Source organism: Heterocephalus glaber, unplaced genomic scaffold (assembly GCF_053883595.1).
Source record: "Heterocephalus glaber isolate CG9 unplaced genomic scaffold, H.glaber_assembly_v1.0 deba00001579, whole genome shotgun sequence".
NCBI classification, from domain to species: domain Eukaryota; kingdom Metazoa; phylum Chordata; class Mammalia; order Rodentia; family Bathyergidae; genus Heterocephalus; species Heterocephalus glaber.
This window is the reverse complement of record NW_028258360.1, coordinates 9,642,008-9,664,403: the sequence shown is the minus strand read 5'-3', so window position 1 is coordinate 9,664,403 and position 22,396 is coordinate 9,642,008. Positions and strand designations below refer to the sequence as shown.

At 62.4% G+C, this 22,396-nt stretch overlaps 1 protein-coding gene across 1 annotated transcript in view; it reads right to left on the bottom strand.

The window, feature by feature from the left end:
- Window positions 1–150: 150 nt before the first annotated feature.
- The window catches only part of Col4a2 (collagen type IV alpha 2 chain), a 117,599-nt gene continuing 95,353 nt past the window's right edge, over window positions 151–22,396 (bottom strand). Inside the window, exons 22-48 of the mRNA XM_087193120.1 lie at window positions 21,964–22,127; window positions 19,449–19,521; window positions 19,260–19,366; window positions 18,538–18,739; window positions 18,215–18,274; window positions 16,316–16,372; window positions 15,972–16,079; window positions 15,648–15,869; window positions 13,893–14,054; window positions 13,067–13,237; window positions 11,717–11,860; window positions 10,766–10,888; window positions 10,426–10,607; window positions 10,023–10,086; window positions 9,623–9,697; window positions 9,186–9,293; window positions 8,408–8,515; window positions 7,822–7,893; window positions 6,703–6,828; window positions 6,222–6,338; window positions 5,120–5,281; window positions 4,941–5,039; window positions 4,705–4,851; window positions 4,471–4,587; window positions 3,618–3,809; window positions 2,448–2,734; window positions 151–837 (exon numbers count right to left, since the gene is read on the bottom strand). Of these exons, the coding sequence (XP_087049246.1) occupies window positions 580–837; window positions 2,448–2,734; window positions 3,618–3,809; window positions 4,471–4,587; window positions 4,705–4,851; window positions 4,941–5,039; window positions 5,120–5,281; window positions 6,222–6,338; window positions 6,703–6,828; window positions 7,822–7,893; window positions 8,408–8,515; window positions 9,186–9,293; window positions 9,623–9,697; window positions 10,023–10,086; window positions 10,426–10,607; window positions 10,766–10,888; window positions 11,717–11,860; window positions 13,067–13,237; window positions 13,893–14,054; window positions 15,648–15,869; window positions 15,972–16,079; window positions 16,316–16,372; window positions 18,215–18,274; window positions 18,538–18,739; window positions 19,260–19,366; window positions 19,449–19,521; window positions 21,964–22,127 (3,707 nt within the window). The 3' untranslated portion in view covers window positions 151–579. The remainder of the gene's footprint in view (window positions 838–2,447; window positions 2,735–3,617; window positions 3,810–4,470; window positions 4,588–4,704; window positions 4,852–4,940; window positions 5,040–5,119; window positions 5,282–6,221; window positions 6,339–6,702; window positions 6,829–7,821; window positions 7,894–8,407; window positions 8,516–9,185; window positions 9,294–9,622; window positions 9,698–10,022; window positions 10,087–10,425; window positions 10,608–10,765; window positions 10,889–11,716; window positions 11,861–13,066; window positions 13,238–13,892; window positions 14,055–15,647; window positions 15,870–15,971; window positions 16,080–16,315; window positions 16,373–18,214; window positions 18,275–18,537; window positions 18,740–19,259; window positions 19,367–19,448; window positions 19,522–21,963; window positions 22,128–22,396) is intronic.

Sequence of the window (22,396 nt, the reverse complement as noted above, 5' to 3'; positions counted from 1 at the left end):
GTCCTGGGAAGTGAGCCACAGCGCCCTTGTGGGGTCAGGTTGGAAACACAGCTCGGTGCCTGCGAGCCTTGTGCATCCGCAGGGCGGGCAGCGGAGTTTGCAAGATCTCAAAGAGCACCTGAGAAAATGATGGCAGCCAACACCTGGGGCTTAGACGTGTTTAAAACCAACTTTTATTTTAAGGCTGTTACACAGGATGGGCAGAGGGGGGTGGCTGGCTGCAGGGAACGGGGTGGGGGACCAGATCCATGCAGGCCACGTTTCCCCTGGCAGGTGTGTCAGGCGTGGGCCTGTGAAGTGTGGACTCTGGTGCACCTGCGAGAGCACAGGGCTGCCCTTGCCGCCCAGGACACAGCTCAGCCACCACCGCAGGGCCCTGGGGGACCCGGGACAGCAAGTCTGCAGTCAGCCAGCCAGAGGTGGAGGTCACAGGAGCCGCAGCGCGGGGGCCTGCGCCGGCGTGGTTGTCCATGCGGGCCAGGCGTCCCGCTCCGAGGCTGGGGTTACTCATTTGGGATGGGAGGGCAGGGCCAGGCCGGCGTCCGAGGTAGGGGCAGCACCACGCCGGCGGCCCGCAGCTCACAAGTTCTTCATGCACACCTGGCAGCGGCTGATGTGCGTGCGGATGAGGCCGGCCTTGAGCGTGTCGGCCGACGGTGTGCCCTGGAAGCTGGTGTCGGGGATGGTGGTCAGCCAGAAGCTGTACTTGTTGGCGAAGTAGTGGCAGGTCCCGCGGCCCCCGTTGCACTCGATGAACGGCGTGGCACGGAAGTCCTCCAGACAGCTGCCCGGTGACATCAGGGACTGGCCGCCGCCTTCGTCCCCTGCTGCGGTGTGCTGTGGGCGGGTGCGCGGGTTAGGGGAGGCCCAGGCCGGCCAGCTGCAGGCTGCCACGCCTGTGCTCACAGTCTGCGCTGAGCCCTGAGGGTGTGGAGCGCAGCCAGGGTGCCGGCCGGAGGATGCTGAGGAGCAGGGCAGGCACGCAAACCCAGCCAGGGCATCACTTAGCAGACACCTGGGGAGCCGCGGACACAGGCCTCACGCCGGTATGGGTGACCACGTTTCCATAAAACCAGGACCTAAACAAACCTACCCGACCAGTCACTGGGAGAAAAATGCCTGGCTGAAGAGATGAAAATAAAAAATTAAAAAAACAAAGAAGCTAGCCCTGGTGGCACACTCTTGTAATTCCAGCACTCTGCGAGGCTGACGCAGGAGGGCTGCAAGTTCCAGCCCAGCCTGGCAGGTTAGGCTGTCTTGAAAATAGAAAGAATTTAAAAAGGGCTGGGGAGATAGCCCAGTCCCAGGCCGAGGGTTCAGTCTCCAGTACCATAAGACAAAAACAAAATGAACGTGTGGACCTGTGGCTAGCAAACGGAAAGGAAGCACCAAATGCTTGCTCCTTGGCCTTCCTCTGGAAGCGCTGCACAGGGAGGGGGAGGAGCCCTCCTAATGTTTTTTTCCTTGGAGGAAACAAAACAAAACAGAATAGAACAGTACATGATGATTTTTCTGTGACCGACAGGTGTTCCTCGTGTACTGAAAGTGCTTTTCCATTAGCGGTTAGCTGGGCAATCACTAGACCCCGAGGCTTCTGGATTTGCAAGACAGCCAATTTTGGGGCCACTGAAAAGTGGGGTGTGAGGCCTGGCCTCACCCTGGCGTTTATAGAAGGGCTGTCTGGGCTGGGGCGGCTGCGGGAACCCCAACCAGGACCAGGGCACCTGGCTCAGCTGCAGGTGGAGGCCGCTCTGAGGCTCACGGGGCTGGGGCCAGGTGACCTGGGCTGTGACTGGGGCAGTGCACCAGGAGCCTCGGGCAGCGGCCCCAGCCTGCCCCGCCCAGCTGCTGCCTGGCCGAGGAGGACCCTGAGGGGACGCCTTGCCAGGACTGGGCCAGGGCCTCATGGCGAGGAGCCCTGGGGGCTGTGACGTGGCGCACACACATGCACACACGTGCTCACGCACACACACACAGGTTACCCAGGAGCGATGTGAGACTGTCCTGTGTGAGTGGGTTAGGCCACGGGGCAAGCACTGGCCTGTGGTCTGAGGGTGTGCAGGTCCTAGAAGGGCTCTCGCCCGATCCCAGGACCTCAGCACTCCGCCTTCCTACCCTCGGCCTCTGGTGAAGCCCTTTGGCTGTGTATGCCAGGTAAGAGGAAAACTTCATCCGGATCACACTGCGTGCACAGGTCTGGTGGCAAATGAGCAGCGTTCTTCCGGACAAGACAGCTCCATCCCTGGACTCACGGCTCAGTGAACACTGGAAGCTGCATTCCAGCCTCCCTGTTCTGTGGGTCAGGTGCCTTTGTGCAGTGCACACCTGAAGGACTGTCCTGATTTTTCTTACAAGGGTTTATATGCTCCTTGTGACCCCAACCAACCAGAGAAAGTAGGTTTTTACCTGGGTCCACGCAGAGAGGGCAGAGAGAGAGAAGCACGTACCATGAGGAAGGAATACCCGATCCACAGGCTCCGCCAGCCGGCCGGGCAGTGGGGTATGGACACGTCCTGGCTGTGCACCGCGATGGCGGTGGCAGGCGCCTCGCACACGGAGCAGCGGCTGATGTAGGGCTTGATGTCGTCCTCGGCCACGGGCATCATGGGCAGCGGGGCGGTGGTGGACAGCCAGTAGGACTTGTCGTTGCGGCTGGCATAGTAGCAGACGTCGCCGGGGTTGCAGTAGAGGAAGGGCATGGTGCTGAAGCGTGCAAGGCAGGAGCCCGCCAGCCCTGCGGGAGGGAGCGGGAGGCGGTTAGGCCACTGAGGGCTCCTGGCTCCTCTTGTTGCAGTGGCAGGAACGGGACCCGGCTCTACCCTAGCTGCTCCCTGGCTTGGCTTCATTTGTATTGTGCAGGCCAGGTGGCTTCCTGCAGTCCTTGGGCCAGGCGGGGTCACCAGGCAGCCTTGGTGATGGAGGGGCACAGCTCTCTTGGGGGTTTCCTGTTTGGTTTTCAGAGACAGGTTCTCGCTGTGTAGTCCAGGCTGGGCTTGAACTAGCGGCGCTCCTCCTGCCTCAGCCTCCCAAGTGCTGGGATCACAGGTGTGCACCACCACACCTGGTTTTTCTTGGGGGTTCTTAGCAGCCCCAGCCCCGAGAAGCCCATGGTGGATCCCAATCGAGAGCCTTGCTAACCTTTTTTCAAACTCAGGTCCTTGTGCTTGAGCAGCAGGCGGTGAAACCACTGAGCTAAATCCCCGGCCCGGCCTTGCTAACCTTGTGATGCCCTGGAGCCCACCTGGGCCAGGGCCCCCGTTGACTTGGGGCAGAGATGGGCTTTAAGGGCCGGAGAAACTGGCGGTTTCCCTTTCCACACAGCCAGGAGCTGGGTGTGGTGGTAACACCTGTCATCCCAGAATTTGGGAGGCTGTCCAAGGCCAGCCTGGGCTATACAGTGAGAACTTGTCTCTAAAAAGCTGAAAAAGGAGGGGAAGGAGCTGGTGGCCCCCAGTGGCTGCAGCCTCACAGGAGCCCGTGGGCATTGGCACCAGGTCGGAGCAGGGCCCTATGGGGCTGCCAGACTTCAGGGTGCAGCCCTTCCGCCTCCAGGGCCCTCAGCCATTGGCCCCTGGGTGTGGTGGCCCTGGGGGCCAGGCGGAGACAGGGGTGCCTACCGAGGTCCTGATTGTGGGCCTTCTCCTGGCCCTCGAAGTACAGCAGGCTGTAGCCGCTCCACAGCTTGTTCATGCCCACTGGGCACATGGGCTCCTGGTCCGCCTGGCTGTGCTTCACCAGCAGGTAGCCGATGCTCACGCTGCGGCCGGGCATGCCGGGCAGCCCTGGGCTCCCTGGGCGGCCGGGCTCCCCTAGGGCCGGGACAAAGCACTGCTCAGCTGCCATGGCTTCGGGCAGCTTGAGGGCCCCCGGGCTGGTGGCTCTTCGCTCGCCCTGGGGCAGGGTCCACCATCAGGGGAGAAGGCACCGCCCATGACTGCCAGCAGGGCCCAAGCTGCCCCGGAGCGCCGCAGGATGCCCAGGGTGCCTGGCACAACTGCCCCCCAAGCTGGAAATCGGTGTCCGAGGGGCAACCCCGACGTCCCCAGGGCCCTGCACCTGCCCGTCTGGGTGTGGCTGGACCGCTCTGGTCTGTGCCCTGCCTGCGTCCCCTACACTGTCCACAACCACCGGCCGAGGCCTGGCCCAGTCCGCACGGTCTGGGTGCCAATGAAGAGGCCAGGGTTTGACTTTCTATGCAGCTGCTCCTGCCACTGACTCAGACTGGCCTGGGCTGACCAGATCTTAGGAACTGTCTGGCATGAATTCCTGCTGTTTCTGCCCTGTCCTGTGCTGTACACGGAAACACTGCACCACATCATCTCCTGCTAACTCAGGGGGTCTTGGGCTCCTGTCTGCCCCTCAGGGGCCCAGTGCTCACTCAGGTAAGAGGGGAGGCCGCGTGTCCCTGCAGGGCCCCAGCTTTCACCCTCCACGTGACCCCCTCTGCCCCCACCAGTGCCCGTCACCCACCTTCTTGGCCAATCGGGCCCTGGTGCCCCACGGCTCCTGGGTCTCCCCGGAACCCGGGCAGAGCAGACACACCACCTCGTCCCTGGGGCCCGGGCTTCCCTGGCACCCCGCGGAAACCTGTGAGACACGGGCTAAGTGAGGGCCGGGAGAGGTGGCCATGCTCAGGGTGGCGGGGCCGGCCCACGGGGGTGGAGGCGGACGTCCAGCCCTCCCCGGCCCCCACGGGCCTCCTACCTGGGTCTCCGGGGGGGCCCTGTGGCCCCATCTCTCCCTGCGCCCCGGGACGACCCCTCCTGCCCTCGGGACCCATGGCCCCCGGCGGGGCGGTGATCCGCTGGGGGATGCCGGCAATCCCTGGAGACCCCACTAAGCCGGGGGCTCCTGCAGGAAGAAGGGGCTGTGAGTGCCGGAAGAAGTGGCTGCTTGCACGCCAGGGAGGACACCGGCCCCGCCCAGGCTTGGCCACTCACCGGGGAATCCCTGGTCTCCTTTGGGCCCCTTGGGGCCCCTGTCGCCCACAGCTCCGGTGGATCCTGTGCTGCCCATGAGTCCGGGCTCACCCCTGGGCCCTGCAGGCAGAGGGACAAAGCTCAGGCAGGCGAATCCGGAGGGGCCTGCGGCTCCGCCCTGGTGCCAGCGCCACCCTTACCTTTCTCTCCTGGGACTCCGAACACACCCGGCCGGCCCTGGGGCCCTTGGTCCCCGATCCAGCCTTTGGTGCCCACGACTCCTGGGGCTCCCCCGCTCCCAGCGTCTCCTTTGCTTCCCTGCAGGGCGGCCGGCCCCGGGGGCCCCTGGGGGCCTTGGTAACCTGCGGGCGACAGTCACAGAGAGCAGAGTTCAGACAGGGCCCTGGGGCCCCACTGCCGCCCAGCTGGGACGTCACCGCTTAGGAGCCTTGGGTCCCTCAGTGACTTTATCTTTTTGTCAAAAGTTGTGGTGCCCTAAAGTTTTCCATGTCAGCCATCTTTAAGTCCGCAGTTCAGTGGCATTTAGCACATTCCACTGTTGGCAATCATCACACTGTCTCCAGACTTTATTCTGGTTTTTTTTTGAAACGTGGTCTTGCTATGCAGTCCAGGCTGGCCTTGAACTCACGGTGATCTTCCTGCCTCAGCCTCCTGAGTGCTGGGGTAGCAGGTGTGCACCACCACACCTGGCTGGATCTGCAGAACTTTTATTCATCCTAGAGACCGGGACCTAGACCAACACTCGGTCCACATTAAATACTAACCCTGGCATGCCCCCAGCCCGTCACTCTGGGGCATTCTACTTCCTGCTGTATGGATTTGACCACCCTAGGGACCTCACATGAGTGGAACCATGCAGTATTTGGTCTTCTGTGACTGCCTTATCTCCCTGAGCATCTTGTCCGCAGGGCCCATCTGTGTTGTAGTGAGTGTGTCAGTGCTTCCTCCCTTTTGAAGGCTGCATAATATTCCGCTGTATGTGACACATTTTAGCTCATTCCTGCATCTGTGGATGGACACTGGGGCTGCTTCCCTCCCCGGCTATGGTTGGGAAGTGTGAACTGAATCCAGCAGCTAAGTGAGGAGGAGGAGCCACTGCACGTTTCTGTCCTACACGAGTCACGGACACATCCCATGCTGGGCTTCCTGGGGACCGAGTTGGGCAGCGAAGGAACCACAGGGGACGCGTAGTGACACCGTGGGGCCGGAAGTGCGTTCCACCCGGTCAGAGGGCCACTGCCAGCTTGGCCAAGACCCTGCACAGCCTCATCCGCCGCTCACCTTTCAGGCCGAAGATCCCCGGTGACCCCACGTCGCCCGGCAGCCCTGAGATGTTGGAGGGGGGGCTGATGCCAGGGAAGCCTTGCATCCCGGGTCTCCCGGCTGGGCCTCGCTCCCCTGGTGGATGGAGGGCGGTGCTTAGTGCCAGCACCCGCATTTCCACCTCCCAGGCCCAGGGTCGCCCAGGGGGAGCGACCTGGGGTGACCTCTGGCAGCGCCTTCCACCCGGGGACACCGGCCTGCAGGCCGAGGGGCCTGCTGGGGTTGTCCTCACGGCACTGCTCTTGCCAGGGTCCCGTAACCAGGCTCAGGGACCGCGTCACCCAGACCCTGCCCCTGCTGCCGTGGTCGCACTGTCACTGCCGCCCTCTCTCTGGCTGCCCCCTCAGACCCTGGGCGCGGAGGTGGAGGTGGTTTAGAGGGGGACAGTGAGCGACCCTGGACACCAGCCCCGCACACGCAGCCCGGGACACGGTCTCACCTGGGGCTCCCTGCTCCCCCTTCTGTCCAGGGGCGCCCGTGGAGCCTGGGAAGGTGTTGGGCTCTCCGGGGTCGCCCCTGTCCCCAGAGGGGCCGGGGAAGCCTGGGTCTCCGGGCATGTCAGCGCCTGCAGGGACAGTAACCGTGGTGACTTACTGGTGTGGGGACTCAGCTGCCTCGGCTTGGGAAGCGGCAATGCCCGGACTCATCCAAGGGGAGCGAGGGCCCCCAGAGGGGCACATGCGTGGAAGCAGTGGCGCGAGCCGATGTCCCAGGCTGCGCCGTGCCGGGCTCGGTGGCTTTTGAGAACCCAGCGCGCTGGGGCCTTCCCTGCCCAAGGCTGGTCTTGGACAACTTCCTCCACGCACCGCGGAACCGGAAGTGCCCTTCCGAGGGCCAGCGCGCGTGAATTTGCGCACACCACACGTGTGTGAGGTGAGTGAGCGTTGGGCCACAGCAGCATCTGGAGCGCGTGTGAATAACAGCAGCAGGGTTTGGGTGTGTTTTTCTCCTGCTAAAGGTATCTGAGCTACTCTGCATGAAGAAGCCCTGAGGCACTGGTAGGGAAGTGGAGGCAGCTGAGACCGTGACGGTGGCCAGCTCAATCAGAGGCAGCTCAGTGTCGCAGGGTTTCTCCTCCATGAGAAACCCAAAGTGTAAATAAAGAGCAGAACAGCCAAGATGCGTCATGTGAAGGTACAAGTTCCCAACGAGAAATGCCAATGTACTGTATACCTAAAATGCACCAGTGGAAGAATTAAAAAAAACATAAAGAGCAAAACAAAAGACAGGGTAGTAGCAGGAGAAGCTCTTTCTTTTTTTTTTTTTTTTTTGGTACCGGGGATTGAACTCGGGTCCTTGGGCTTGCGCAGCAGGCAGAGAAACCACTGAGCTAAATCCTCAGCCCTGGGAGAAGCTCTTTCAAAGGGGAGGGAGAAGACATGCAGGGAGGCCCAAGCCGCCCTGCGTCCCCACCGAGGACTGCGCAAAGCCCTCGCGCGGTGAGGACCTGGGCAGTGTTGGCACACTCCTCCTCACTGACCGTGGCTAGCTCTTATGAGTGGGAGGAAAGCAGTGCACAGGAGCCCCCTGTACCCCTGGCGCACTGGGCCCCCCTTACCTGGGGAGCCGGTGAAGCCCTTGGGGCCCGGCAGGCCGTGCAGTCCGCCGATGCCACGCAGCCCTGGGAAACCTGCGAGGGAGACGGGAGGGAGGGCGCTGCTGCTGGGCCCCTGGGGACAGCCCAGCACGGTCCCTGACCGGGACTCCGCCCCTTCAAGGCGCTGCTGCCTGGGCCTCGAACTCACAGTGATCCTCCTGCCTCAGCCTCCCCAGTGCTGGGATTACAGCCCTGCCATATGTGATTTCTAAAAGCCTGCTTGGCACATAGCCCAGCATTATTCCCATTCCCTCCAAATGTCTGAGGATAAACATTTCTGGTTTTTATTTTTACTTATTTTTTTGAGACAGGGTCTCACTGTATATCCCAGGCTGGCTTTCAATTTGCAGTCCTCCTGCCTCAATCCCAGCCTCCTGAGAGCTGGGATTACAGGCCTGTGCCACCACACCCTGTGACACTGCACGAGGTGGCAGTATGTGGCTGGCCACAGCAGGTCTGGGGCTGACGGGGCCCGGCCTTCATTCCGAGGAGGCATGGAGCACTGTCCTAGGCGGCATGGTGCAGGTCCATGGCGGGGTCCTCTCACCTGGCAAGCCTGGCACACCGGGCCAGCCGTCGGCTCCTTTCTCTCCGGGGAATCCAATCTGCCCCGGGTCTCCCTGGGGGCCCTGCAGCCCTGTTAGTCCCGGGAAGCCTAGAGGGAAACAGGGTACTGGCTCAGGGCGCACAGACCGGAGAATAAAGCTTGTGGCCCAGGCACCCTGAAATTCAACAGGGTTAGCTCAGCCTTGCTAAGGAGATAGAAGTGCCTCTGTGTGTGTGTGTGTGTGTGTGTGTGTGTGTGTGTGTGTGTGTGTGTGGTGTGTTGTGGCCTGGGGATTGAACCCAAGACTTTGCACTGAGCTGCATCCCCAGACCTTTTTATTTTTTTGTTTTGAGACAGGGTCTTGCTAAGTTGCTAAGTTATCCTGGCTGGGCTTGAACCTGAGGCCCTCCTGTGTCAGTCTCCAGAGTGCTGTGTGGTTTTTTATTCTCACCCTGTCATGTAGACCCCAGTGTGCAGGACCATGGAGCAGTGTTTGAGAGTTGCCCTCCTGAGCCAGGTGCAGGGTACACAGAGGGGCAATGGTGGCCACAGCACAGCCCGGATGGCTCTGGGTGGCTCCCTAACCAAGGTGGGTGCCAGGTAGATGAGCCCACGCCAGGACCCCACACCATGGCAGGGCATGGCCCGTAGTCCAGGGTGCGGCCTGTGGCTGTACTGTTCTTCCTGGGTCCCCTCCAGGCAGATCTGGATAAGTGGGCATGGCAGGAGCAGGGTCCCCAGGCCTGTTGGGTGCAGAGCGAGCAGGGCTGGTGCTCACCTGTCTGTCCTTTGAGTCCAGGCTGGCCCTGTGGTCCGGCCAGGCCCGTGATGCCAGGGAAGCCGACCTCGCCGTGGGCTCCTCTCTCCCCGAAGAATCCCTTCAGACCTGAAACACAGCGGGAGGCTCGGGTTGTGCCCACCCAGTGCCCCGCGGAGGCTCCAAGCTTGTGCGGCTCTTGGGGACCCCAGTGGGGCCGTGTCCCGGGCGCTGGATGTCCGCACCTGCTCCTGCCTCGACTCTGCTCCGGCCCGGGCCCCAGCATCAGCCCCAGGACGGCGCCCGGTGACCCCTCAGACACCCAGGCAGCGAGAGCTCAGGCTCAGGACCTCAGTCCCTGCCATGGGGCCTCAGCCCAGTGCCCACAGGCTCGCAGTGGGCAGCACACGGGAGCCAGGTGGGGCCGCGCTGGGGCCAGGATGGAGAGTGCAGCGTACCTGGGGTCCCCGCGATGCCACGCTCTCCCTTCAGGCCTGGGCTTCCTGGTAAATCGATCGTGTCCCCAATGTCACCTGTCACCCGAAGAAGAGCTGGCTGAGAAGAGGCCTCCGGGTAGGAAGGCGGTGGCTTTAGCTTCTTCTGCTGTGCCCTGATCACTTTGTTTTGTTTTGTTTTTTTGAGACACGGTCTCGCTATGTAGTTCGGGCTGGCCTTGAAAACACTATGCAGCCCTCCAGCTCGCAGCAATCCTCCTGCCTCAGCCTCCTGAGTGCTGACATGGCAGGCATGCACCAGCATGCCCGGCCCCCAGTCTTAACATGAACCAGGCTTCAGAGGACCCACGGGTCCAACACCACCTCGGGGCCCGGCTGTCCTGTCTGAGACACCAACACTCACCGAAGTCCCCGGTCAGGCCATCATCGCCATACAGGCCCGAGCTTCCTGGAGCGCCCTTGTCGCCCTGCAAAGCCACAGGAAGCCACTTAGAAGGCCGGTGAGCCACGGGCACTGGCGGGTGCCTGCGCTTCACTGCGCGCTCTTAGCAGAGATCTGAGGCTGGGTCGCCACAGGTCGGTGCTGCCCAGGGACTTGCGCTTTGCTCCCTCCAGGCCCCGAGAGAAGACGCAGCCACCCCGCTTCCCTCACCAAAGCCCGTGAGGGTGGCCAGGGCCCTGAGCCAGCGTGGTCCAGGATGGCCCGGGCAGCTGCCTCTGCTCCTGCCCCTCGGCCACCGTTGCCACCGGGGACGCCAGGCCGTGCAGAGGAGCCCGTGGAGCAGCCTTGCCTGCCCCATACTCACCCGTGAGCCTGTGAAGCCCGGAAACCCAATGACTCCAGGTGGACCGGTCACCCCGGGGAAGCCGGGCAGGCCAGGCGAGCCGGGCACACCGATGTCCCCTTTGATGCCTTTGATGTGGCCAGGCCTTCCGGGCAGCCCTGGGACACCCGCCTGTCCTGGGACACCTGGCATGCCTTGCAGGCCTGCGGGGAGATGAGCGTGTCGGGGAACCATGCCCTCCCTGTGCCCTGCAGTGTGGGCTCTGCCTGCCGCCCCAGCGCCGGCCCTTGTAGGACAGGAGCGCGGGGCTCCCCTCGTGTGGAACCCAGGCCTGGCGGGGCTGGGGCACAGTGAACCTCACCTTTCAAGCCCAGGTGCCCCTTCAGCCCCATGGGCCCTTCGTCACCCTTCTCGCCCTTGATGAACTTCATCCCTGGCATGATGGCAGGAGGGGGCCCCGGGGGGCCAGGCTCCCCACGGTTCCCTGGAAGGAAGCAGAGGCTGTCACTTCCTGTGACCTCAGCCTGCAGGACAAGGGCAGAGCAGGCCTCCTCTCCGTCTCCGCTGCTCCCCGCCAGAGGCGCTGACCACGTGGCCCAGACCGGGCGCCCAGGGCCCGGATGCCCGAGCGGTCAGGGTGAGCCAGTTGGCTCTGGGTGTGGTGCCGTGGGCACTGCACCTGCCCCTGCTGGGGTCCTGGGCCCTCTGGAGACTCTCTGGGCACCCTTCTGCCTCCCCTCCACTGGCTGTGCCAGCCATGGGGTACGTTTCCAGGCCTTGTTGCTCTTCTTGTCCCATCGCATTACAGTAACCCCCGCACACCCACATTTACAGCAGCATAGTCCCTAATAGCTCAGTCTTGGGAGGGGCCTCTATGTCCAGATGGATGGATAAAGAAAATGCATTTACACACAAAGGAGTACTACTCTGCCACAAAGAAGGATAAACTGGAGGGACTATGGCCACTCTAAGGCCATAATGCTAAGTGAAATAAGGCACACAGGCTTAAATGTGGCATGTTTTCTCTTATATGAGAAGCCCAAATTAGAAGTAAGTTAAAGAGGAAATAAAAGATAGATGATAGGAAACGGATCTAGGGACCGCAGGAAGAATGAAGCCATGCTCTGCTCTGTGCAGGTCCCTGGAGGACTGCGGCCGCCGCGCACTGCGAACCGAGCTAAGAAAATGCAGCCTGAGCTCCCTGTCAGGCCCGGCTCTCTGCTGCTGAGCATCCAGTTCTGCCTGCCGGTTTCCTCCCACCTGGTTTGGCATCCCTGTGGGCGGGGAGCACCCCACATCTCGCAGCACGTACCTTTCCCTCCGCGCTGACCGGCGGGGCCCTTTGGCCCGGGCAGCCCGAAAAACCCAGCCTGGCCTTTGGTGCCTGGGGTCCCGGGCTGGCCCCGAAGCCCGATCATGCCCTGGAAGCCCTGCATGCCTGGCGAGCCTCTGTCCCCTGGGGAGGAGAGGGGAGGGGGAGAGGCAGTGAGAGGGACAGGGGACAGGGACAGGGGACAGGGACAGGGGACAGGGGACAGGGACAGGGGACAGGGACAGGGACAGGGGACAGGGGACAGGGGACAGGGGACAGGGGACGGGGACAGGGGACGGGGACAGGGGACAGGGGACAGGGGACGGGGACAGGGGACAGGGACAGGGACAGGGGACAGGGGACAGGGGACAGGGACAGGGGACAGGGGACAGGGGACAGGGGACAGGGGACGGGGACAGGGGACAGGGGACAGGGACAGGGACAGGGGACGGGGACAGGGGACAGGGGACAGGGGACGGGGACAGGGGACGGGGACAGGGACAGGGACAGGGACAGGGACAGGGACAGGGGACAGGGGACAGGGGACAGGGACAGGGGACAGGGACAGGGACAGGGACTGGGACAGGGACAGGGGACAGGGGACAGGGGACGGGGACAGGGGACAGGGACAGGGGACAGGGACACGGGACAGGGACAGGGGACAGGGGACAGGGGACAGGGGACAGGGGACGGGGATAGGGACAGGGACAGGGGAGAGGGGACAGGGGACAGGGACACGGGACAGGGACAGGGGACAGGGGACAGGGGACAGGGACAGGGGACAGGGACAGGGACAGGGACAGGGGACAGGGGACAGGGACAGGGGACAGGGACAGGGGACAGGGACGGGGACTGGGACGGGGACAGGGACTGGGGACAGGGGACAGGGACAGGGGACAGGGGACTGGGACAGGGGACAGGGGACAGGGACAGGGGACAGGGGACAGGGGACAGGGACAGGGGACAGGGACAGGGACAGGGGACAGGGACAGGGGACAGGGACAGGGACTGGGACAGGGACAGGGACTGGGACAGGGGACAGGGGACAGGGACAGGGGACAGGGACAGGGGACAGGGGACAGGGACAGGGACAGGGACAGGGGACGGGGACAGGGGACAGGGACGGGGACGGGGGACAGGGGACGGGGACTGGGACAGGGACAGAGACAGGGACAGGGACAGGGGACAGGGACAGGGACTGGGACAGGGACAGGGGACAGGGACAGGGACGGGGACAGGGACAGGGGACAGGGGACGGGGACAGGGGACAGGGACAGGGACAGGGGACAGGGACAGGGGACAGGCCTGAGGGAGGCCAAGGCAGCCTCTGCCCCTCCACACAGTGCTCACCTTTCAGCCCGGGGATCCCCGGCATCCCGTCCATCCCTTTAAACCCGGGGTCCCCTGGGCGGCCCTGGTCGCCCACCAGGCCGGTGTCACCTCTGTCCCCAGCGAGACCTTTCATGCCCACAGGGCCGGGGGTGCCCGTGTCGCCAGGGTCCCCCCTGTCTCCAGGCAGACCTGTCAGGGCGGGAAGCAAACTCGGGTGACGTGAGCCTCCCAGGGCCCGAGGCCGGACCCCAGAGGGACGCTCCTCTCGGGGGCGATCTCGGAGCTCGGAGCCGCTGGGGCCAGGCAGAGCCGTGCGGTGGGCGGGGGTTGGGCAGGGACGAGATCTCTGGAGCCCCTGGCCCCACCTGCCTCTTCTTGCCTCTTCCTGCCTCTTCCTGCCTCCTACCCCGCCTGGTCACCCTCGCTGCCTCTCACACCAGACCCCACAGGCAGCCTCCCACTGCTTCCCGAAACCTGTCTGCCCTTCTCTGTTAAAAGCCACCACTGGCTGTCTTTGCCTCGGTTGCCCCTAACCCTTAGCTCGGCATTCAGTGCTTTCTACATCTGAGGGGGAGCCCCAGACCAGCCTGGGCAGTACTTCCTGGTGCACAAAATGCACGGTGCATGCTGGCTTCCCCAGTGCCGACTCCTCCACCTCCCCTCTCCAGAGTGGACCAGGGGTCTGAACTTTTGCAGCGGGAATTTCTATTATTTTTCTGTCTCTCATAAAACCTTCCCTAGATCCCCAGTATATGCACAAGTACAAAAGAGGAGCCTGTTTCTCAGCTGTTTAAATTCTCCTTGGCAAAATACACGTCCTGTGTTCGGAACCCGGGGCTCCTACCTTCACTGCCTGAGACACCAGGCAGCCCCAAGGGCCCCTCTGGGCCAGGAGCTCCTGGGAATCCATGCTGTCCTGCACGTCCGGGCAGTCCCGGGAGGCCCGAGGGTCCTGGGAAGCCCAGCTGGCCCTTGGGCCCTGGCATTCCGGGCATCCCCTGGCTCCCTGTGGGAAGGGGAAGACAGTGGTAAGGCCAGGTCTGCCGGTGCGGGCAGCCTGCAGAGAGGCTCTGGGTTCCGGGTTCCAGAGTCTGGAAACACGAAGAGGAGCCGGGGTCAAAGCCACAGCCCCTCCGCAGCCTCAGCTCCAGAGTGCTGCATTCTGGCCAGTCTCCTTCCGCCTTTTCTAGTCCCACAAATGTTTCACATTTCAATCTGTTCTCTGCAAACATTTCCCAGGCTCTGCGAATAAGATTCCGCTGTGGGCGTGGTTCGCCCATTCTGCCGCTGCGTCCCTAGGTCGGCTTGGTGCACAGACTGTGCTGCGCCTAGGCAGGCGGCCCGGAAGGGACCCTCCCCACCTCCGCCCAGCTGGGACCCTCCCCTCGTCGGCCTGGCTTCAGTCTCTGCATCAGTTTTCTAGCGACTGCCCCGGCGCGGAGCTGCAAACTCAGGCCACACCAGAGACCTGGCCGGCGGTGGAGGGGTGGCTCAGGGGCTGTGCTGGCCCTCGCGCGTCCCACGAGCACCATCCCTTCCCCTTTCTGCTCTTTGGTGCCGTCTCTACTCTTTGCTCGCGTCCCTCTGGGGACCCTGAGATGTTTGTGACAGACCCTACACGTCCTCGGGGGGACACTCGCGGCATGCACCTTCTCATCTTGGAGCGCAGCTGTTTTTACTTTTGCTGGTCAAACGCTTTGTCTCTCACGTGCAGAACTGTAACATCTGCAGGCATATGTTGCGCTCGTGTGCATGGGTGTGGAGTGTGTGAGTGTGAGTGTGCTCGTGTGTGTCCCTGCAGCGGAGCCCAGGCCGGCCAGGTGCTGCTGGACCAGTGCTGCTGTGAGCGGGTGTGTGTGTGCATGCGTGTGTCACATACGCGCGTGAGTCCCTCTCTGCCTTGTGCCCCCACGGGGAGCCCATCAGCCCTGTGTCACTGCCTCCTTGCCTCGCAGGGACACCGACAGACTCGCCTCAACGTCATGTCTGCTCCTGAGCTCCTCGGGCTCCTGGCCGCCCATCACGGCCCAGGATGCACTCGCCTGTGGTCCTGCTATGAGGACACTGGTGACTCTGGTGCGGAGCCCGGGGAGGGACAGGTGGTCTGCACCACCCAGAAGCCCTGGCTGGGGCGGGCCGGGGGACTGAAACAGAGCCAGCCCCGAGAAACGAGAAACGGCCACCAATGCGGTGCATCAGGGCTGGGCCGGGCTCGCAGGGCATGGCCCGCAGCCGCTCAGAGCCAGCGCGCAGTGTTTGCTACTTGGCCCAGCGCCTGGGGGCAGCGTGCACATTAGGGCCTTCTGCAGCGCTTGGTCTTGACTCCAGTCCCGGAGCTGCACTTGGGACCACTGCCGTCTCCCCGCGGCCTGTGCCCATTGTGGCCGGGCCTGATGCTCCTGCACCTATGCAGGCCTCGGGGACAGCAAGGCTGGTGCAGCTGGGGCAGCAGAGCACAGGCCTGGGCCGCGGAGGCCTCGAGGCTGACCTGGACTGGCTGCAGGAGGCGACCTCACAGGGACACTCAGTCGCCTCTCACCAGATTCCCCAGGATGACCCAGGCCTTGGCGGGGTCACCCCCACCCACTGTGTGGCTCACCTCGGAATCCAGGGGCTCCTTGCTCTCCGGGGAGGCCTTTTCGCCCGGGGTGTCCAGGCAGCCCGGTGTCTCCTCGGGGCCCGGGCTGGGCCCCCAGAACCTCTCCGGGAATGCCCCTGTCCCCAGGGGGCCCCGCAGGGCCTGGCAGGCCACTGGTGCCCTGGAGTCCATCGGGGCCGGGCAGGCCCACAGCACCCTTGGATCCTCGGGGTCCCATGAACCCTAAAAGGAAACAGGGTGGCACCTCAGCCTCAGGTCCTCGTGGTCACATTCCGAGCCCGGAGACACCAGCGCCACCCACCGGCCCTTCCCTGCCCTGCCCACCTGGGGGTCCTGGGAATCCTTCTCGGCCAGGGTCTCCAGGGAAGCCCTTGAGCCCCGGTGGTCCATCCACTCCCAGGAATCCTGGGGTCCCTCTGGGGCCTTTGTCACCTGGATACCAAAAAGACACCAAGCCAGTTGGTCCCTCGAGGCCGGGTGGGATGCACCACCAGTGTGGCACCTCAGGCTCAGAGCAATTCTCTCCAGGTGCCAGCAGAAGCCTCCCGTTCAGCTGGGGGTGCAGCTTGGGGCCCCCACACACGTTCCTCCCCAGGGAGGGTCAGAGTTGGGCTGGGGGTTTGGGACGCTAGAATCCCGCCTAGTCCAGGGTCCGGGCAGCACATTACCTGGGGGCCCAGGGGGGCCAGGCAGGCCAGGCGATCCCTTGGGGCCTCCAGTGCAACCTGGGGAGAGGAGGGAGGAGCTCAGAGGAGGCAGGGAAGTGGCCAGTGCTGGGTGACCAGTGGCCCCATGATTTAATTCATCTTGGGTCTGATGGAAATAAACATTTTTTTGTGTCATGAAATCAAATATTAGCATAAGATGCCAAGAAGCCAGCACGTCAGAGGCAGACAGGTGTGGTAGTGACACCTGCTGCTATCCGCACAAGGACACAGCCACAGCCCGAATGCACCGGCGGCCCCTGTGGACGTGTCCTGGGACCCGGAAATGCCTTTCAGCGGACACTCCTGTGACTGCAGAGGGAACTCCTTGGACTCTTTCTTTTGAGACAGGGTCTTCCTGTGTGCAGGGGACCGCAATATTGATCATGCCCAAGGCAGGCTGGGAAGCGTTAACCCCACGATTGACTTGTTTATAGAAGCGAGTCTGGCCGAAGCCTGTGTGCCGAGGTCAGAGTAACTCGCACCCAAATTCCGTTCCCACAACTAAAACCTTCTGACTAGAAGCACAGTGTTCTGGTAACAACCCTATATTTTGTCTGTTCTGTTCCTAATTCGAGGATGATTTGTCTTGTGCTTTATGAGCCTTGCTTACATTAATTTCCATAGCAACCGCATGTAGTCCTGCCCTTGCACATAGCTTGCCTTTACCCCAATTGATTGCCAATAAAAATCAATCAGTGGGCCAGGGATTTAGCTCAGTGGTTCCACCGCCTGCCTCTCAAGCTCAAGGACCTGAGTTCGATCCCCGGTACCTGCCCCCCCCCCCAATCAATCAGGGCCTGGGACTGGCCAATGCCCTTTTCAGTTGCACCAGCATTGGTCCTCCTGGCCCCTGCTTTCTCTCTTCTGGTTCTGCCTTTTAGTTTTATTTCTCAGGCCTGCATTGTATACTGGGCAGGATACTGGACCCTAACTGCAGGGGTCTCCAGTACTATGTATTCCAAGCTGGCCTTCAACTCACTATGTAGCCCAGGCTGGCCTTGAACTCAGGGAAAGCCTCCTGCCTCAGCCTCTCGAGTGCTGGGATGACAGGTGTGCGCCCCCATGCCCACCTTGGGCTTCTCCCTGTGGCCTGGCGGAGCGGCCACACTGGGAGGTGCTAGCCGTCCCTCCTGTCTTCCTCCTGGGGGCCCAAGCTTGTGGGGTCCGACCGGGAGCCTCCACCCTTCTGGAGGAAGGGTGTCCCTCGAGAGGACTCGTCCACACCCCTGTCCCTACCGGCTCGCTCTCCTCGCAGGGAATAGCATCTGTGAGCCACTCTGCAAGCTCTGTGGATGCCGGGGAGGAGAGGGGAAGGCTTCCCGTGCAGTGTTGGAGCCGGGCAGCCTCCTGATGGCAGTGTAGCCACCCTGCCTGGGTCCCTCGCCCTGTGCCCTGCACACCCACGGCCCAGCCTGACCTTCCCCCGGGGCCGCACCTCTGTGTCCACTGCCCTGGGAACCTCGCCCAAGGGTCTGAGCACCTGGGCTATGCAAACCCCACTGGCCACACCCACGAGGTCCCCTGCTGTCACTTCCTGCCGCTGTGCCTTGGTGAGGACCCCCAAGCCCCCCGGTCCTCCTTCCCGGCCCACCCCGGCCAGGGTCCTCAACCTCACCCCATGAACATGGAGCGCCTGCCGCCATCTCCGTGTGGCTTCGGGGGAGCCCTGGGCCCACCCATGTCCTGAGTGCCCCGCCGGGCTCCCGCCAGCACCCAGAGCGGTGCCATGTGCTGTCCTCTGGCACCGCTTGGTGACGGGGACTCAGGGTCTGGCCCGTCCCTCGGCTCTGAGCAGAAGCCCACGCTCGGCCCAGTCCGGGCAGGCGACCATTCCTGCCCCGGCCACCTCTTCCCACGTACCTGGCTGCACGGGCTCCTGTGTGTCACCCCCGGTGGGGCTCTTCACGCCTGTTTCACAGTCTGAGGAGACACCAGGAGAGTGAGGACCGGAACCGAGAGGAGGACGCCCATCCCGGGTGTGCACAGGTGTGAGGGAGCGCGTGTCTGAGTGTGAGGGGCGTGGGCCTCCGAGCCGTGCCCAGGAGGGCAGGGGCCGGCCCAGGAAGCCCTGGAGCTGCAGGGGCAGCCGTGTCCTCGCAGACCCCTCAGGACTCGCATGGCAGAGGAGCAGAGGGAGGGGTCTGGCCAGGCCGCGCCCCAAGACCAGGGCCGCTGCGTCTTACCTAGCTCTCCGGGGCTGCCAGGGGCGCCGGGAGGGCCGGGGAAGCCTGGGGACCCGGGTAGCCCCACGTCTCCTGGGAAACCCTGCTCGCCCTCGCGGCCCAGCATGCCCAGGCCCGGAGGGCCCACCTCTCCCGGGGGGCCCTTGGTTCCGGGTGCTCCTGGGGGACCAGAGTCTCCTGGGGGGCCTCTGATGCCATCACCCTGTGCGAAAATCCAGGTTAGCTCAAAATAAAGACAAACGTCACAGGTGGCCCGACTCCCCCGCCCCCAATTCCATGCTGTGGGTCGAGCGACCCCGGCCCCTACCAGCTCTCCCGTGGAGACAAGGCCTGCCTCTAATCCCCAGCCCCAGTCCTGTGTACACTCTGTTTAGTGGCAGTGTCTCACTAAGTCGCCCAGGCTGGCCTCCAACCCTAAATCCTCCTGCTTCAGCCTCCCCAGCATGACATCTGGGGTTTCGGGTGTGCCCTGACACACCTGGCTCAGACAGGCCTTCTTCAGAAGCGGGTCACAGAGCCACCTGTGCCAGCTGGCCAGTCTGCACACAGCTGTGCTGTGTGTAGTTACAGTAGACTCCTGGACACTGTGACTGCTCAGTTCCACTCTTCCCTTAAGCCAAAACCTCCCTGTGCTGCACTTGGGGGCTTTAGTGCCAAGCCCAACACTGCAGAGGGACCAGGAGGTGAGGGCTGGATGCGCCCTGCCCCTGGAGGGTACTCACGGGGGGCCCGGGGAGGCCAGGGAAGCCGTCAAGGCCGTCTCGGCCTGGGATCCCGTCGTCACCTTTCATCCCGTGCACGCCAGGGATGCCAGGCTGTCCCCGCTCACCTGGGAAAGGAGTTGTGGGTGAATCCACTCATCGTGGTCCAAGGGAGGCCAGGGGCCAGGGGCCTGGCCACCAAGAACCCACCTTTGGTGGTGACAGTCCTGGAGTCGCCTTTCGCTCCCTTGGGTCCCGGTGCCCCGATGCTGCCAGGGGCTCCCTGTGGAGGCAAGTAAGCACATGCTGGGGCTCCTCCAGCCGTCAGGACACCGAGAACAGGAGGAGCCCGCAGCTCCTGCAGTGTGGGTGCCGTCACTGAGCCAGCACGGGCCCAGAGAACTCGCCGCAATGGCAGAGATGCTGTCCTGCAAGTGGGCGCGAGCCCCAGGAGGGCCAGGCCCTGGAGCGGAGGCTGGGGGACTGGGGAGCTAGGTTTTCAGTTATCTTTAAAATGTAAATGATTACCACGTAGCAGAAGTAGTGCCAGAGGCTCACTGGTGCGAATGCAATGCCTGGACAGCACTCTACATCGCTTGGTGGGGCGAGAGGCAGGGGCCTGACCCCACCTGAGCACTCAGTTGGTTTTTTGTTTTTGGTACTGGGGATCAGACTCAGGGCCTTGCACTTGCTAGGCAGGCGCAGTGCCACTGAGCCACATCCCTGGCCGTCCCAGCAGTGAATTGTGACCTACGTTTCACAGTTCCCCTGGGATTTGGAGAAGCACTGAGCTGAAGCACGAGGTGGCTTAACTCTTAACTCCAGTGACTGAGAATCCGAGCAGGTAAGGCGCCCCTTGAGACAGTACAGGATCAAGCTCTTGAGCATTTACTACGGAGAATAGTGAGCAGCATTAACCGACACTTTCCTGCACAGAGTGATGTCACGGTTAGGGAAAACGTGTTAGAAAGGAGCTATTGCGGGGCGTTTGAAGTTCAGGTGTTCAAACCCGCGAGCAGCTGGTGCGTGGGGCTGTCATATCTGCGAGGCGCTGGTCTGAGCTGACTGAGAAACCCCCGCGGGAGCGGAGCGGGCAGTGTGGGCGTGAGGAATGGAATGTCACACGCGAGTGCAAGTGCCAGTCCTCGCCTCCCAAGGAATTCCACACCTGCCTGATTTATTGATTTGGGTCTTTTCGAAAAAGGCGACCTCTCAGTATCTAGGGCGGTGTCTCGAACACAGACTGTGCCCAATAAACACTCCCTGGGTCGGTGGACGGGCGGACAAACTTATGGATCGATTCCTACATTTCCCTCAGTAGCAGCACAAATATTAAAAATAAACAAATGAACAATCCACAGTTACACAAAAATCAGGCATTGCTACTGCAGTGGGGTAGCCAGATGCACACAGTCAAGTGCTAGACGACATGCAGGCGGGGCCGGCAGAGCCCGAAGGTGTGTTTGGCACAGGTGCACCTGGGCGGCTGTGGCACCAACCCAGGACCCTTCCAGCCCCTGGGAGGAGGCAGCTGTCGCTGTGACATTGCCAGGGTCCTCGCCACACTGAACTTTTTCTGCAAACCTGAGCAACCTGTATGGCTTGGACAGCCGGGATGTGGAGGCGGTATGGGTTTTAAAGGACGCTAGAGCAGAGCACCTACTACTCTCAGTTGCATTTTCCCACTTGTTCTTTGGGGAAACCCGGGACCGGCAGCGGGGTGCTGCGGGTCTCACTGCCCCCAGCCCCGAGCCGGTGGAGTCCTGGCTTCACAGCTGTGTGTGGCCACAGCTCTGAGTCAGTTCGCCAGGATGGCCCTGGCTAAGGGGCCTGAGAAATTTCTTTCTTTATTGCTGAATATATAACACAACAGGCTTCTCTTTAGATATCTCCCACGGTTCTCCTTTGAGGTTAAAAATAACAAAGTATAGTTTCTTTGCCACATCTGGGGCTTGGGAAGCTCTGTGAGTGAGAGAGAGCCGCCCTGGGAGAAGGATCGCCCGTGGCCTTGGCCGCAGGCCCGGAGGAGCCCTGGCCCCCTGCCGATCTGCTCAGGACCACAGGAAACTCCACCTTCCCTCCAAGTGGCCTCACGGTGGACTCAGGGATCACTCTCCAATGGGTGAAGGGAGCCTTCGCTAGATGTTCACAGTTAACCTTAAAAAAGCTAGCAGGCTGTTTTTTGAGATATAACTCACAGACCACACAATCCACCGACTGAAAGGATAAAATTCAGTGATTTTTACCAACTGTAGAACATTTTCGTCATGAGAAAAAGAGGCCCCACGCCCACTCAGCACCGCGGGTCCGTGGAGCCCTCTGGTGCGCGCTGTCCCATGGAGTGGACAGCGGCCGCTTGTGGTGCTGACTCACTCTGACACGGCACCCACATTCTGCATTGATGTGGTCACACCGGGAGTGGTGCATCGGGGTCGGGTGCTAACCTGGTCTGACTTTCACCTGTGGCCTTTTGGGGTACCGGGGATTGAACCAGGGCCTTTGCACTAAGCTGCATCCCCAGCCTTTTTAATTTTTATTTTGAGACAGGGTCTTGCTAAGTTGCCCAGACTGGGCTGGAACTTGCGATCCTCCTGCCTCTGCCTACCAGAGTGCTCAGATCGCAGTGCACCAGACCCTGCTGGCTTCTGGAAATGCGCCAGCCTGGCGCCTCAGCTCCTGTCGGCTTCCTACTAAAGCCGGCCACCCGGGGGGGCTGATTTCTCACCTTGAACCCTGGGAACCCAGGGATGCCGTGCTGGCCGGGGTCTCCCGGCTCCCCTTTCCAGCCTGGCTTCCCATTGGCACCTGGGAAACCCTTGAGACCTGGCAGTCCTGGAAGCCCCCCGGGGAACTGATCGCTTTCGGCACATTTGCAGTTCCCAGGGTCACCTGTGGATGAGGGAGAAGGCATGTCTGTTAGAAGGGCTCGGGGTGCAGTGGGAGAACACAGGCAAGGTCTCGCTGTGCGGCCCAGGCTGGCCTCGAAATCACGGCCACCCTCCTGCCTCAGCCTCCCGAGTGCAGGGAAGACAGGTGTGCGCCAGTTCATCCTACACAGTGTTTTTCGCGACTGTGTTTTGACTGAGCCGTCTGCCCCGTGGGATCAGGGGTGCAATCTCCCACCTGTGGTCTCAAGGGGACACTCAGCAAACACTGGA